This window comes from Macaca nemestrina, chromosome 3, assembly GCF_043159975.1.
Source record: "Macaca nemestrina isolate mMacNem1 chromosome 3, mMacNem.hap1, whole genome shotgun sequence".
NCBI lineage: Eukaryota > Metazoa > Chordata > Mammalia > Primates > Cercopithecidae > Macaca > Macaca nemestrina.
This window is the reverse complement of record NC_092127.1, coordinates 145,557,029-145,574,260: the sequence shown is the minus strand read 5'-3', so window position 1 is coordinate 145,574,260 and position 17,232 is coordinate 145,557,029. Positions and strand designations below refer to the sequence as shown.

At 47.7% G+C, this 17,232-nt stretch overlaps 1 protein-coding gene across 1 annotated transcript in view; it reads left to right on the top strand.

Annotated features, from left to right (window-relative positions):
* Nucleotides 1-1,762: 1,762 nt before the first annotated feature.
* The window catches only part of LOC105496853 (stearoyl-CoA desaturase 5), a 169,573-nt gene continuing 154,103 nt past the window's right edge, over nt 1,763-17,232 (top strand). The window contains exon 1 of the mRNA XM_011767472.2: nt 1,763-2,341. Within this exon, the coding sequence (XP_011765774.1) occupies nt 2,110-2,341 (232 nt within the window). The 5' untranslated portion in view covers nt 1,763-2,109. The remainder of the gene's footprint in view (nt 2,342-17,232) is intronic.

The following is a 17,232-nucleotide window of genomic DNA, read 5'->3' as shown; positions in this document are numbered from 1 at the left end:
GATGGGAGCTCCTTTAGGGGCGGGACCATCATTCATCCTTGGATCCCCTGTGCCCACTAGTCCTGGCAAATAGCAGATGCCCAATAAATGTCAAATAAATGATTGAATGGTTAGAACAAGGGTCTTTACAGCATTGAGCCTTTCCAATAACCTGGAGAGAGGCTTTTGGCCAGGCAACTAGTCTACCACAGAGAAAAAGGACAGTCTGAACTAGAGAGCCACAGGGAGTACGAAGGTCTGCTGGGTATGGGGAGCAGAGGGAGTATGAGAAGAAAAAGTGATTAATTACATAGCCCAGGTTGAGCAGGCTGATGAAATTCGCACCCTCCAGCTTCATGTTCCATTGTCTCACTGGTCATTATATAGCGCCGACATTTATCTGGTCTCCAGGCAAATTTTATAATTTCAGCTCCATCTGAAGCAACACAGTAACACCGACTCAGTGGCCTGGATTCCACAAGTGCCACATACCTTGCTTCAGCTTAAATCGGGCATTGTTTTGTCTGGCTGCTGGGACTGGCTCAGATCTGCTAACAATAAGATGCTTATACATGGCCCTTTCATGCAGTCAGTATTTAATTTTTTTTCCCTCTCTTGAAATCCTGAAAATGATTCCTAACAACGGTTAATCTAAAAATCAGCAGGTTTTGGTCAACATAATGGCGCCCCTTCTAACTCACATTCATGGAGTATGCAAGCTGGAAGTAAGAGTAGAAACTAGTTCTGCTTAGGTAAGGAAATCTGTGCCCAGAAAGTTGGGCTGGGTTCCAGCCAGTTAAAACTAGAACTCAGAGCTGCGGTCCTGAGCCCTTTTCCTTCTGCCACCTGCCCGCAAGTGTGGTCACACCTGCTTCAGACACTTCCAGCTCAACCCTCCCTCCATTTTCTGTGCAACTAGGGTCCTCTCTGGAGAGTTCGTAAACCATCAGCTTTAGGAGAGAAGTGGGCAGACACAAATCTTTCACAGGTTAATTTTCCTTGGAACGTTCTGGGTGATTTTTTGTAAAGCCCGATTCTCAATGGTGTTGATTTCAAGGTAGTGTTCCTCACTGGGAGCTAAGGAGACGGTGCAGAAGTGCGCTGATTAGCTAGAATTGACCATAAACAGAGTGGCGCGGCTGATGGGCCGAGCGGGTTGGCAGGGCACCGATGGCAGCGAACTGGCCTAAATCATCTGTGCATCACCTAACAAGCACCAACTGAGCACTTACTGTGTGTCTGGGTCATCCACAGCTGCCTAATTCAGAACCAGCAGCTGCCCTCCAACCCTCCCCTGGCCTGAGGAGCCCTCCTAACTGGCAGACTCAGGGACTTCTGATTCTCATCGTCTGCCTGGCCTTAACTAGTGTCGCGACTCCAAGCAAGTATTTAAAATTCTCCAACCCAGGTGGCCTGAGGCTTGAGAAGAAATAAAAGGCTTCTCAAAGGGATGATAGTTTCAGGAAGTTTTTTTGTTTTGTTTTGTTTTTTTGTCAGGGGGAGGGACTGGAAAAATACCATAAAAGGCATTTTGGGGGTCACACACACACAAAAGCAGAAGCGCTGTGAGCCGCCCTGCAGGCTCCCTGTCCCGGGAGCTACCTCCCACCCGCCCCCGGGCGGAGGCGGCCAACCCCAGCCTAATGGGCTCCCCAGTTCGGCCCAGAAGAGCCCGGCCGCGGAGGCCGGGAGGCGCCTTTCTCCTTAAGAGCCGCACGGGCGCTCCTGATTGGCTGTAGCTATGCAGGGTTTTCTTCCACGTTCCCTCGGAGCTCTCCCTCCCGCGTCACCGGTCCAGCTCCGTTTCCACAGCACCCCTCCCCGGCCGCGCGCCCTTCCCGCCCCGCGCGCGCCTGCTCTTTCTCGCTGCCGAGTTCAGCCCAGGCAGCCGTATGGGGGATACGCCAGCAACAGATGCCGGCCGCCAAGATCTGCATTCCTAGGCCACGCTAAGAGCCTGGGGAAGAGTGCAGGAGTCCGGGAGAAGGGCTGGAAGGAGGGGACAGGACGTGCGGAGAATTCCCCCCTAAAAGGCAGAAGCCCCCGCCCCCACCCTCGATCTCCGCTCGGGCCGAGCGCCTGCCTGCCTGCTGCTGCTGCTGCTGCTGCGGGCGCCCACCTCGCCCAGCCATGCCAGGCCCGGCCACCGACGCGGGGAAGATCCCCTTCTGCGACGCCAAGGAAGAAATCCGTGCCGGGCTCGAAAGCTCGGAGGGCGGCGGCGGCCCGGAGAGGCCAGGCGCGCGCGGGCAGCGGCAGAACATCGTCTGGAGGAACGTCGTCCTGATGAGCCTGCTCCACTTGGGGGCCGTGTACTCCCTGGTGCTCATCCCCAAAGCCAAGCCGCTCACTCTGCTCTGGGGTAAGTCCCGCCGGCGCCCCCTGCGCCCTGGGCTCAGTGGCCAGGCCGCGCTGCGGCTCGCGAGGTCGCCGCTGGCCCCTCGGCTGCGGGAGGTGCGCAGCGACCGCGGGTCTCTCCTCGCCTCCCGCTGCGCGCCCCGGGCCCCCTTGGCATCCAGTTCTCCGTCCCTTGGGACGGGCAGGTGTTTTTGTTCCGGTATTTTCAACTTCCGCGCCCCCCTACCCCGCCGCGGTCTGCGTAAGGAAGCGCATTTGCCGGCTTCCCTATGGAGAGCCGAGGGGACCCGGAGTCCTGCGGCGCCACAGCTGGCGCAGAGGCGCGCGAAAGGAGAGGCTCGGCACAGGCTGAATCGGTTCTCAGTGAGAGAGGACGGGCGGTTGGTTGTTTAACCCGTGCGGTCCATGGGTCTCTCCTATCCCCGTCTCCCTCCCCCATCACCTCCGCGGGCCACGGACCTTGGGGGCTGAGATGAGGACAAGAAAGGGAGTTGGACCAGGGAGGAGAGACCCGGCACAGGATAGAATCTTGGTTTACGCGCACCAGATGGAAGATACCGGTTCCCCTCTTGCCTCTCCAAGGCCCCTGTCCCTGCTCCCACCGCAATCTTCTATGCCCATTTGCAGTTCTTCGGAAGTTTCTCAGTGAGCAAACCGAGCCCATGGCGAGAGCGGTCTGACCCTAGCACGAAGCTCCGACTGTGGCTGTGCAGAGCCTTCTCCAAACCCTGTTACCGTCTGGCCAGTGCGGGTCTGTTCCGCACCTGTGGCTCTCCTGGTACCCTCCTTCCGTACACCCCCACTCCTGCCAGTAGGGAAGGGAGCCCAGGCACCGACCACTATTCCCCTTCCCCTAGGCTCCAGGGGCTCCGTGCCCACCCTGCACGACCCCAGTCGTTGATCTTTGAACCACTTCGCAGCCGCCCTGGCCGCAATAACTGGTTTTGGCCTCCTTTACTGAAGCGGCAGTAGCCAGGACAAAAGGCACAGACATTGATATGCTGAGTGAGAATTTGACGAGGTAATTCGAGATGCCCTTCCAGCTCCCGTTTCCCTGATCTCTAAGAAACACAACCTACTTTTATTTCCATAGGGGAAGAAGAAGGAAGAAAATAAGACCTCTTTCTGCAAGGCTTTTTTGGCATGGTGCCAGCTGCAAATGCCTAGGTAGATAATGGGGCCACTATGGTTCCAAGCCTTCCTTTGAAACCCTGCAGTCCCTGCTCTTGGAAGCAAACCCATCCAGAAGTGGGTACCTCTTAGGGGGTGTGGCTCAGGGAGGGCACAGCAGAGTTGAGGGATGGTTAGAGAGGTAGGATCTTTCGGGATCCCTAAAGCCTTTAAAGTCTCCCCAAAGCTCTGGGAAATCTGCTGCTCTATCTTTCCTTCTCTCAGTGCACCTCCTCATTTCTGTGTCCTTTTTACCATCACCTTGTTGGTTTAATTCTTCAACTGACTAGGCTATGAGGTTCTGCTGTTGCTTCATGAACACTCCCACGCTGCCAACCAAAGCCCTTATTGCCCAGAGTTCTCCAGCAAGCGCCCTCCCCCCCCCCACCCCCCCCCGCCCCAGGCAGGGCTGGGCTTGGTCCTCAGAGCCCCGCGGCCTCTAGGGGATTGAGGCTTATCTTTAATAGCTGTGGTGTTCAGAGAGTGCTCAGGGAACAGTGAGCACTTAAAATATTATCTTACATGCCTAGGGCTCACAGGCTCCACTCCTTACAGCCTCTGAGCCCCAAGACCCTGGCATGGGTCCAGGAGCCACAAGGACAAGGCCCTTCTCTCCAAGTTTGCCAGGTCACCCCTTTCCAGACTGCACTCTGTGGTGAAGATAGTACCTTTGTTCTGAAAGACTGGCTTAGAGGACACCTCCCAGGCCCAGGTCTCCTCTAGCTTCCTTAGAGAAGTTAACAAACTGAAGGAATCCGGTTTCCCCTTTGTGATGCATGTCCCAAACCCCATCCCATACCTCCCTGGATAAATTCTGCCTTTGCTTCATCTGCTACTTCCTAAGTCTTTTTTTTTTTTTTTTTGAGACAGAGTCTCGCTCTGTTGCCCAGGCTGGAGTACAGTGATGTGATCTCGGCTCACTGCAAGCTCCCTCTCCTGGGTTCACGCCATTCTCCTGCCTCAGCCTCCCAAGTAGCTGGGACTACAGGTGCCCGCCACCATGCCTGGCTAATTTTTTGTATTTTTAGTACAGACAGGGTTTTACCATGTTAGCCAGGATGGTCTTGATCTCCTGACCTCGTGATCCGCCCTCCTTGGCCTCCCAAACTGCTGAGATTAAGGGCGTGAGCCACTGCGCCCAGACCGTAAGTCTTAATTCTCTGCCCACCTTCATTGCCTCCCTAAGAAAAAAAGAAAAATAGCAGACAATGATAGATATTAGAGTTTTAAGGTCCAAAATTGTGACTTAGAAACATTCCAAACAATGGGTCTTATCTGATGAATAGCTACTGCTTCTGCTGCCTCTGCTGCCTTTTTTTTTTTTTTTTTTTTTTTTTTTTTTTTTTTTTTTTGGTGAGACAGGGTCTTGCTGGAGTGCAGTGGCACGATCATAGCTCACTGCAGTCTCAGTCTCCTGGGCTCAAGCAATGCTCCCACTGCAGCCTCCCAAGTAGCTGGGACTACAGATGTGCACCACCACACCTGGCTATTTTATTTTTCATTTTTTTTTTGTAGCAGTGGGGTCTCACCATGTTGCCCAGGCCGGTCTTGAATTCCTGGGCTCAAGCAGTCCTCCCAAAGTACTGGGATTACAGGCGTGAGCCACTGTACCCAGTCTCATGAATAGCTCTGAGGGAAGGAATGAGGGACAATCAGAGACCAGCTAAGATCAGCTGTGCTCATGGCTAGGCTACATAGGGTAAGCAGAGGGACTAAGCAGACGACTGACTCAGGGTTATTTTCAGTGAAAGCCCTGGTGCCTTGATCCACAAATGTCCACCGCACTGAAGGCCCTTTTTCATCACCTCCCTACCAGTTATGTGTAGCATTAGGGCCAAGCTCATGCCCTAGTGGTCTGCTCATGCACTTCAAGGACCTGACTTGTAGAGGAAAAAGGTCAGCCTGTCCATTGCTTGCCACCCCCCACACCAGATGAAGTTGCGCTGGAAAGGGGAGGCCTCTATGCAGTGCACCCAGCAGGGGATGTGTTGGATGTGCAGTGTGCGGAGAGTAATTCGCGTGGTGGTAAAATGTCATCCGTGAAAGAGCCATCAAATTGTTAGTTCATCAAGTTGTTAGTTCTCCCTGGGGCCAGAGCATGTTGTTTTCCTTTTTTATCCTTTTCGTTTTATGAGTGGGCAGGCGGTCAGAACAGAATGCTCTTGGTGCCCCTAGGTCCTCAGCAATGAGTTCATGACTTTCAAGGACCGAAAGCAAACTCCAACTAGACGAAAAACCTGCATCTGAAGGCTTGAGCTCACAAAAATGCCTGCTTGGGAGTTTCTTGCCAAAGGGACAGTTAGTCAATGCCCTGAATCCCAAGATGGGTAGAGCAGGGAGTGATGCCTTGCAGTTACCGTGTGGAGGTGTGAGTCCTGGGGCTGCTTCCCAGCGGAGCCTCCCCTGATGGCCTCCAGACATCTAGCTGATGCCTCCCAGAAACATCAGGGCCTTTTCTGTTTTTTCCCTAAATGTCATCCGAGTCCCCTAAATGTGTCCCATAGTGACATCATCACTATTTTCCTCATAACTTCAGTGACAGCACCAGGCATGCAAAGCAGTAATTTTCCCTGTTTCCTTTGATAGATCAGCCATCCTCCTATCCTGTCTTGGGGCAAACGTGACTATTGTTAAGGCAGATATAGGGTTCTCTGGTGCCCTGCTGGATTCTTGGAGCATCTGCACCATCCTATGTGGGATTCAGTATATGCCAAGGAAGCTGAAAAGTGGTGGAGATTAACAAGGCAGTGTGGGGTGATGAGGTGGTCAGTAGAAGCTGGGGCTTGGAAGGCGCTGGTCCACCAGTCACATTCTGAAATGTGCCCAAAGATGAGCTGTCTTCCGTTGGGCATCAGGTAACCTGTATCTGGTCCTGATGTCTTCACTGGGTTGTGCTTCTTTTCCATCAAGTCCCTCAGGTTGTTGAGGAGCCCCAAGAATGCATGGTCATGGACTTCTGTCTTGCCCCAAGGTTTTCTAGAGTAAGCAAGGCTCAGTAGACATGCAGATCTGAATGTGAATCCCTGCTCTTCTATTTACTTACCAGGTGAATGGCCTTGGACAAATTTACATCTCTGAAGCAGTTTTTCACCTTTAAAATGGATATGTTAATACTGTTTGTTCCTAAAGTTGTGAGAATCAAATTAGATGATGTGTGTAAATCACTGAGCACAGTGCCTGGCTCTTGGTTGGTGTTAATTATTCACTGTCATTATTATTGGTCCTAATACTGGCCCTTTTTCTTTAGCAGAAGAAAAAAAAACTCTTCCGGAAGCACAATAAATTCCACAACGCTGGCACAGAACTTGGCTTCAGTGCCTCTCTTGCATAGAAAAGATAGATTTGGCCTTGGAAATAAGGGCTCTTTCTCAACGTTCCAAAGAGAGATGAACACAAATCCCTTCTGTACTTCCTCCCTCCTTCATGCCCTTCTCTTTCATTCCATCTTCCTCCTATTTTCCTCCAAAAGATCATTGTTTTGTAGCTGGGATCTTTTTGTTCAGCTGACAACTCAGCTGGTCTTTAGCATTTTCTTTGGGATTTTTGAGCACAGCCAGTTACAATTGCTACAGAAACAGGGCCACATCATTTCTCTGAATCTCTTAGAGTCTCAGTTTTGACTTGTTTTTCTCCCTCCCTCTTCCTTTGACTCATCATTTTAAAAAATCTTTAATGCTCAATTAAACTACTAAAAATCTAAGAAAAGTGAATGACTCTTCCTTTCAAACCCTGTAATTCCAAGCCCATTGTTGTTACAACTCTTGCATTTTTAACAAATGGGCAAGCATTAAGAGCCTTACCCAAGCCTGGATTGCAGCTAGACCGCAGGGAATAGAGTGTGCTTTTGCTAATAGTCCCAACAAGTATGAACATAGATTGAGGTTAACATTATTGACTCAATTTTAAAACAAACAAACTGATCAAGGTCACTGCAGACGGCACTGTGACCATGAAATGAGAAAGAGAGCTGCAGAGTAGAAACTGGTGCGAAGCCTGACATTGCTAAGTTCAACTTCAGACTCGTTTCTTTACAGTTTGTGAGCCTCAGTTTCCTCATCTGTAAAATGGATACAGTAATACTGAGTTGACAGTTATTTGAGAATTGGGGCATGTGTATTTTCTTTGAGACAAGGTCTTGCTGTGTCACTTAGGTTGGAGGGCAGCGGTGCCATCATGGCTCACTGCAGTCTCAACCTCCTGGGTTCAAGTGATCCTCCCACCTCAGCCTCCCAAGTAGCCAGGGCTAGAAATGTGTGCCACTGCACCCAGCTTTTTTTTTTTTTTTTTGTAGAGATGGGGTCTCACTATGTTGCTAGTGCTGGTCTTGAACTCCTGGGCTCCAGCGATCCTCCTGCCTTGGCCTCCCAAAGTGCTGGGATTACAGGCATGAGCCACTGTGCCTGGATAGGGCATATGCTAAAGGCCCTGCTAAAGAGTAGATGCTCAATGCTATCTACTATTATTACCTCCCAAGGTAGGGGCCTGGTCATGAAACCTGCACTGGCTTACTGGTCTGTCTCAGACTTGGAGTACTTGTGACTCAAATGTAAGGCACAGCATTTTTTTTTCGAGATGGAGTTTCGTTCTTGTTGCCCAGGCTGGAGTGCAAGTGCAATGGCGTGATCTCAGCTCACTGTAACCTCTGCCTTCCGGGTTCAAGCAATTCTCCTGCCTCAGCCTCCCCAGTAGCTGGGATTACAGGCATGCACCGCCATACCTGGCCAATTTTGTATTTTTAGTAGAGACAGGGTTTCTTCATGTTGGTCAGGCTGGTCTCAAACTCCTGAACTCAGGTGACTCGCACGCCTGGGCCTACCAAAGTGCTGGGATTACAGGTGTGAGCCACTGCCTGGCCAGGCACAGCTTTTAAATCCAAATATTTAATCATGACCTTGCTATTTTAGTTTTCACCTTACCTAGTTTTGTGTGTGGCATAAAATTATAATAGTTGCTTGGAAAAAGTCAGTGATAGATTTGCAAAAGGGTGACACAGCCGTGTTTTTTTTGTTTGTTTGTTTTTTGCTGTTGTTTTAAGGATCTATAAAAGTGTCTTTGAGTAGCATTTTTTTTTTCATTGAACATTTATTTTGAAATTCTGTATTCTCTGGAATGCAGTCTACCCATTCCTTTGTCCCATGTTTCTTTGGAAGTGCTACAACCTTGGGTGTAATAAGAGTACAACCAGCATTAGGCTGTACCTGGAATCAAATGAAACAGTGCAGTAAGTAGCTTGCCTGGAAGTCGGCACAGAGTAAATGTTAGCCTTCCTTTTCCATCCACACGTTTCCTTAGTGTTTCTCTTTGCTCATTCCCTCTGTTCAGCTCTCTTCCTTTGGAGGGCGAGACAGTCTAGCCAGCCCTCTGGAAGAAAGCTCCGTGGTTATCAGGAAACCCTGGTCCTGGGTAAAGGCAGGGTTTTTTTTTTTTTTTTTTTTGAGACGGAGTCTCGCTCTGTTGCCCAGGCTGGAGTGCAGTGGCCGGATCTCAGCTCACTGCAAGCTCCGCCTTCCGGGTTTACGCCATTCTCCTGCCTCAGCCTCCCGAGTAGCTGGGACTACAGGCGCCCGCCACCTCGCCCGGCTAGTTTTTTTGTATTTTTAGTAGAGACGGGGTTTCACCATGTTAGCCAGGATGGTCTCGATCTCCTGACCTTGTGATCCGCCCGTCTCGGCCTCCCAAAGTGCTGAGATTACAGGCTTGAGCCACCGCGCCCGGCCTAAGGCAGGGTTTTTTGTTGTTGTTGTTGTTTTACCCCAGTTGTGTTTCCCCTGACAATGGATTGGTGGCCACAACAAAAGATACCAGCTGTTTTCCCTCACAAATGCCTGTTGTTTGTTCATTACATGTGTGAATGGCCACAAGAGAGATCCTCACAGTCGTGCATGCAGGCACATATTCATTTATCCACTAATCTTTTTTTCTTTTTTTTTGAGACGGAGTCTTGCTCTGTCGCCTAGGCTGGAGTGCAGTGGCACGATATCGGCTCACTGCAACCTCCGCCTCCCAGGTTCAAACGATTCTCCTGCTTCAGCCTCCTGAGTAGCTGGGACTACAGGTGCATGCCACCACAGCAGGCTAATTTTTGTATTTTTAGTAGAGATGGGGTTTCACTGTGTTAGCCAGGATGGTCTCAGTCTCCTGACCTCATGATCCACCCGCCTCGGCCTCCCAAAGTGCTGGGATTATGGGCGTGAACTACCACGCCCAGCCCACTAATCATTTTTTACATTCCAATGATTGTCAGAAATAGTGGCACATCAGAATCACTTGGGTAGCTTTTAAAATTATCAGAAGGCCGGGCCTTTCTTTACCTAGGCCTGATGAATTGGAACGTCTAAAAGAGATGCCCTGGCTTTTTCTTTATTTTAAGCTATTCAGGTGTTTCTAATGCACAGCGGGCTGAGAACCATTATTCAATTTCCTTATTCAACAATATTTCTTACTTACTCATTACCTGCCAAGCACTGGCACCGTCCTTGACTTCATGGCACTTACAGGGCAGTTGGAGAAACAGGTGCACAGGTGACACCCCTCAAGGCACCATCCATACTCGGGTGCTGTGGGACCGAGAAGCAGTGCCAGCTTAGGGGGAATTGGGAGGCTCCCCAAAGGTAGGAGCCAAGTGGAGCCTGGCAGGTACAGGGATGGTTGTGGGGAGGCTGGGTGAGCTGGCATCACAGCCTGAGCAAAGGTCCCAAGGAAAGAGAGACAGGGCAGGGCAGCTCAAGAACTCAGTTGTTCAGCATGGCTGGTGAGTAGAGTAGAGAGAGAGGAACATGACGTGGAGAGGGAGACGCGCTGGAGGTCTCTGCTCAGAGGTGAGAAGATTCAGCAGACCTCATCTGGTTTGTGGAAAGAGAGGCTGCCCAGGGCTCCCTGCAGCCTTCCCACCGGCTCTCACCTCCTCCTCTCAGCCCATTGTATGTACCCATGATTTCTAGTGTGGAGGAACAGTCTCAAGCCCAATTTCTAGACCAGCACTTGTCGGTGGGATGTGTGAAATTGTTCAGGAAAGACGCTGGGACAAACTTCTCATTGGGTGCGAGTGTCCCTGACTCTTAAGTGGGCTTGAAGTGGGGCTGGTCGCCTGCCTCAGGCTGCATGGAGCTGAGGGGAGGCTTGGAATAAAATCTCAGTTGGGCATTTGATTTCACAGACTCAGACTCAGTCCTGGGGGAAAAATTACTAACAAACAAATACACTAACAACAACAACAACAACAACAAAACCCTAAGGCTATCACAAACTCAGACCAAACCCGGAGCCTGTCCTCCTTCCCCTTCCTTCCTTTATCCTGTACTCTTTCTCCTGTTTCTAAAAGGTACATGTGTGGAGAGGGGGTTGTTCCCATTCCCCCTCATTCTTTCTTTGAAACTACCTTTTAGCAGCTGATTCCCACGAGCCCACGTTCCAGGGAAGAAGGATCTGTCCTTTTTCATCTCGCTCCCCATTTTTGCAGGTGTTGGGGCTACTGCAGGGCCTGCTGCTTACTAGGAAGGTTGGAGTACTCTGTGGGTCTTGGCACGTTGCTGGTTTCTCTCTGGAGACGTTCCAGAGCTTTAGAACAAACATGCAGACAGTCTTACAGTTGCAGTTGCCTGAGCCTTAAGGGCCTTGCTACTCAAAGTGTGGTCCTCGGACCACCAGCATCAGCATCACCTGGGAGCTTGTTAGAGAAAACAAATCCCAGACCTCACCGACCCCACAGAATCACTATCTGCATTTTAACGATATCTCCAGGTGATTCATCTGCACACGAGTTCAATCACAGGCTGACCATTTAGAGAAGCTGGACTTGAGTGGGATTTTGCAGTTTTTCCTTTTGATGGCCTCCTCCCCTTTGCTTCCCCTCCTACCCTTCTGACTCCTTGTAGCTTATTTTAGAACATGTCAGCATCCTGCTTCTCTGTCAACAAAAGGCTGTTGTTAAAATCTTTCAGCCGGCAGCAGCAATGTTTAATTCATGGACTAGAAAATTAATTTTATTTTCACGAATAGAGCTGAGGAAAAATAGCAAGGAGACTGTGCATGGCCCTTGGGAATCCAGCTTGTCTATTTAACAGATGAACGGGCAACAGTGGGGAGGCCTGAGGGGAGGGCTGCCTTCTGCAAACTTGTGTAGCAAATTGTATTAGGATGCTTTTGGCTCCAGGTATCACAAAATTCAGCTTCAGATGGCTTAAAAGGAAAATTTCTAATTTCACTGATAAAAAATCTGGAGATAGGGCACTTTTAGGATGACCCAGCAATGCCATCAAATAGCCGGTTTGTTTTCGCCATGGTCGCTTGTCGCATTCAGTTTTCCTCATGGTTACAAGGTGGCTGCCAGAGTTCCGGGCAGCATGTGGAGTTATAACAATGTCCTATGGAAGGAGAAAGAGGTGGCGACCCCTTCCTGAAGTTTCATTTTATCAAAGACAAAATCTTTCCTGGTTACCTCACAGCTGATCCTCACAGCTGGTGTCCTCTTAAATCTCACTTGTGGCCAGGCACAATGGCTCATGCCTGAAATCCCACCACTTTGGGAGACAGAGATGGGTGGATCACTTGAGGCCAGGAGTTCCAGACCAGCCTGGCCAATATAACAAAACCCCATCTCTACTAAAAATACAAAAATTAGCTGGGAGTGATCATGAACACTTGTAATCCCAGTTACTCGGGAGGCTAAGGCATGAGAATTGCTTGAACCCAGGAGGCAGAGGTTACAGTGAGCCGAGATCATGCTACTGCATTCCAGCCTGGGTGACGGAGCAAGACTGTCAAAAAAAGATTTTTTTAAAAAGTCTCACTTGTAGGATTGTGTCATGTGTCCCTTGTTAAACCAATTATTGGGAAGGGGATGGATTACTATGGGTGGTTCAGCCTGATTAGGGTTGGACACTTTCTTCATCTGTTCAGGACACTATATCATAATACCACAAACTGGGTGGCTTTTAAACAGAAGAAATTTATTTCTGAGTTCTGGAGGCTGGGAGGTCCACAAACAATGCATCGGTAGATTGGTGTCTGGTAAGGACCCACTTCCTTATTCATATATGGTGCCTTCTTGCTGTGTCTTCACATGGCAAGGGGTGATGGGTCTCTTCTCTCTCCAGCCTTTTAAAAAGGATTGATTGATTGTTTGATTGATTGACAGGGTCTTGTTCTGTGGCCTAGGCTGGAGTACTGTGGTGTACTCACAGCTCACTCTAACCACAAACTCCTGGAATCAAGGGATCCTCCTACCCCAGCCTCCCAAGTAGCTAGGACTACAGGGGCACACTACCATACCTGGTTAATTTTTTACGTTATTATTTTTGTAGAGAATGGGGATCTTTTTATGTTGTCCAGGCTGGTCTCAAACTCCTAGCCTCAAGTGATCCTTCCACTTCAGCCTCCCAAAGTGTTCGACTTACAGGCATGAGTCACTGAGTCTAGCTCAGCAGCCTTTCCTTAGTGCCTTAGAGGGCACTAATCCCATTCCTGATGGTTCTATCCTCATGACCTAATCACCTCCCCAAAGCCCCACCTCCTAATACCACTACCTTGAAGGTAAGGATTTCAACATAGGAATTTTGGAGGGAAGACAAACATTCAGACCATAGCAGCCACTGAGTCACATGAGGCTAGGGCAAAAGAGCCAAACGAAACAGAGGTTCTGGCTTGAAGGAAGCGGAGGGTGTGGCTGTTGAGACAGCCAACACCTCTTCTCCATGGCCTTCCTTGGTGTTGCCTCCATTCCCTGGAAAGGTCTGGCTTCTGTGTTTTACATTTCAGTGTGCTTTTCTCAGTACAGTGGTAGGTTACTCTGGGCACAGGTAATTTTTAAACACCCTTGTAAGAGGGTTCCTGGAACTGAATTAGAAGAAAAAAAAAAAAAAAAAAGAGGGAAAACCAGTGACTTAGAATGGGTTCTTTACCAAGGTTCTCCATGGTGACATACTTTCCCCAGACTGATCATTTTCTTGGTTGGTCATTTTCCACATCTTTCAAGTGACAAAGAATCTCACTGATGAAGTCACAACCAGATTTCTGTTCTCTTGCCTCAGATTTTGCTTAAAAAGGGAGTATTTATAAGGCCAGCACATCCTCACTTAACCTCACACAGCAGGTACTTTTTATTTGCACAAACAATCTAGGAACAAAGATCTTGCTTAGGAGGAGGGCGTAACTGTGTGAAACAAAACAATAGCTTTTGGCTGGAGAGGACGGAAAACTTTACTTTAAAGGGCAGATGTCAGAAAAAATGTGTAGAGCGGGAATGTGGCATAGCCATTGTATAAAACCTTTCAGTCAAACAAAGCATTTAAAGTGCCTACTTAAGGTAATGCTTGATCTGTGTTGCTCCTGGTGGCTGTTGGGTCTTCTGGGGTGGAAGTTTTTGAAGATTGCCTTTTTTTTTTTTAAGGTGAAGTCTCGCTCTTGTCCCCCAGGCTGGAATGCAATGGTGTGATCTTGGTTCACTGCAACCTCCACCTTCCGGGTTCAAGTGATTCTACTGCCTCAGCCTTCCCAGTAACTGAGACTACAGGCAAGCACCACCAAGCCCGGCTAATTTTTGTATTTTTAGTAGAGATGGGGTTTCACCTGGTTGGCCAGGCTGGTCTCGAACTCCTGACCTCAGGTGATCCACCTGCCTTGGCCTCCCAAAGTGCTGGGATTACAAGCGTGAGCCACTGCGCCTGGCCAAAGATTGCCTCTTAAATAGAGAAAAAAATCAAATGCCAATGAGCTTGAAAATGAAACAAGACATGAATAGAGTTTAGAAATCAGGTTTAAATTTATTTTTTTCCTGTATCACTACCTATTCTATGAACATTGTCACACACTTGCTATTTGGGCTGTGTTGGTTTTAGCTTGGTTCTCTGAAGAGACAATGGCTTACAAATGCAGCCTATGACCTAAGTTGGAAAGGCCATCTCTAACAGCACCCTCCTTTTTAACATCAAAAAGCATTTATTAAGCAAATATTTAATTACTTACAGCCTGGGGCACCCATTGTGTAAGAAAACAAAAATCAGGTCTCTACCCTTCTCCCTTTCATTACTGAAAGGAACAGCTGTAATTTCCCCCAGTACCCTAACCAACTTACTGTTCTTTAGGCAGAGGTAGATAATGGAAAATATTCTTACTTTCAAACTTCCATGCATGAAGTTAGAAATGAATTTCTAAAATGTAATTGTCCCGTGGAGTAGTTTATCAACCCACTCCTCTAATAGGTTCATAAGAAGCTTTTGCAGATGGTTACAATAAAGCTCATCTCTATTCTCAGCCTGTGACTCACTTGAGTGTCCCCAGAAACATTCGTTTTGCCCTGGAGTCTCTATTAGCCAAAGGAGATATTTATTAGTAAGTGTGAATAATGCATACATATCTCCCCTCTTTCACCTCTCAACCCCAAATCCATTGTTTGGCTCTGTAACAATTGAAAAGTGGGTGAGTCATTAGCATTTTTTAGCTATACTCAAGTTACTTTAGACTCTGTAGAGGGAGAAAAAATAATTTTCTATCCACCCTTTGTCATTTTTAGCGGGGACAGACCCCCTGTAGCAAAAGACAGACTAGCAAGAGAAAAACAAATGGAAGTTTATGGACATACATACCTCATCAGGTATACATGAGAGAGAACCAGGGAACGAGTAATTCTCAAGGAGGTGACTTTGCATTTAGGCTTACGTAACCATTTTCAACAAAGAACAGTAAATTTATAAAGAAGTGACAGGACAAACAAAAAGGACTTTGAGTCTGGAGGGAAGGCAAATTGATAAAGGGTAGTTAGTAAGGCTTGTTATGTAGATTCCTTTGATGTCTCAAGGCTGCTAGGGGTCTGACTTTGTCTTCCATGGTCATCCTTTGCTTTTCCCGGTAAAGAGGGGAGGAAGACCCTTTTGCCTTTGTAAATTTATGTCCCACTTTTAGGCAAATAAGGGGAGGGCAGAGAGCTCTTCTTGTATCTGCTTCTTTTCAGTTGCTTTCAGCTCAGAATAATCCTTATGCCAGAGTAGCATATTTTAGAGCGGCATATTCTGGTTTCCTACAGCGTCATCTGGAGCTGGGAGGGGGGTGGGGGGCGGCGAGAGAAGCCACTACCCTGTAAGTATAGATGGAATCTGCACTTAACTTGGCAGAGCTCCCATGAGAGTTGGAACAAGCCACAGCTATTAGAACTACTATTCCCTACGGACAGAGCTGTGCCACTGTGTGTGCACAGTGTGTGCCACTGTGGCCCTACTAGTTGTTAAAATATTGAAATAGTGAATAGCTGCTGCCTTCCCTGGTACTCCTGGAATCGTCAACAATCCAGGAGCTAAAGGGTTAATGCCTGGACCAGCTGCAGGGCTTAAATCTACATCTGTTCTGACTGTTTTTGATTAGCTGGTGCCCTGTGGGTTGTCAAATGTTTTTAATATCACCTCTGCATTTGCATCCTCTTCTTACATAATCCATATAATCTTCAGCTTCTATCCCTTTCACAGTTCTAATTTAATGAGAACTTAAAAAAATCAGTCTGTTATTCTGGCTTAAATTTATGTCCCAAAACCATGTAAAGAAAGGCATTAGAGCACTGTCTAAATTCTGGGGCTTTCACTCACTTGTCTTAATAGAAACTCCTTTTGCGATAGAGGCAATGTGTATCTAAAATGTGATTTTATTTTCTGGTTTACAATTGCCTTTGCATAAGATTTCCTCCCCCCAAAAAGAATTGATATTAATTTTATCATCAGAGAGAAGTAACACCGTAAAGATAAAATGGTGAAGCTATTTCTTTTTGGTGTTAGGGGTTGGGAATATGATGTGGAAGATGGCACTGCAGATTTAGGTGTACTCCTCACTCACAATTCATTTTCCCATGAGGCTGTAAATTGTGTCTAGGTTCTCCAGCTAGCCTGGGGTGAGCATCACTCAAACCATCACCTGAAGCCTGGTATAGGTAATTTTTTTTTTAATTATAGAAAGTGTTAAACATATACAAAACAAAGAGAATAAAGTCTGTTACCGCTGCCTCACATGCATCTGGGGATTTTTTTTCTTTGTAACTGTTTTACTTTGATGTGTAATTTCAAGCTCATAGAACAGTTGTTAAGAATAGTACCAGGAACTCCCGTAGACTCTATCCACATTCACCAGTTGACATCTTGCCCCATGTGCTTTATCATTTCCTCTATGTATGTATATAGGTGTGTGTGTGTATATATATATATTTTTTTCTGAACCATTTAAGAATAAATTGGAGACATCTGTCCTTTTATCTCTAAATATTTTAGTGTATATTTTCTGAGAACAAGAATATAACCACAGCACAGTTATCAAAATCTGGACATTCTTTCTTTTTAAAATCTTTTTCCTTTTTTTAATTTTAATTTTTTTCCTTTTTTTTTTTTTTTGAGACAGAGTTTCGCTCTTGTTGCCCAAGCTGGAGTGCAATGGCGCAATCTTGGCTCATGGCAACCTCCGCCTCCCAGGTTCAAGCGATTCTCCTGCCTAGCCTCCCAAGTAGCTGGGATTACAGGCATACGCCACCATGCCTGGCTAATTTTGTATTTTTAATAGAGACGGGGTTTCTCCATGTTGGTTAGGCTGGTCTTGAACTCCCAACCTCAAGTGATCCATCCACCTCGGCCTCCCAAAGTGCTGGAATTACAGGTGTCAGCCACTGCGCCTGGCCAGTTTTTTTCCTTTTTAAATCTGGCCTTGCTGAGTAAAAAAATCTGGATATTTACTTTTGATATTCTCTACTGCACAGTG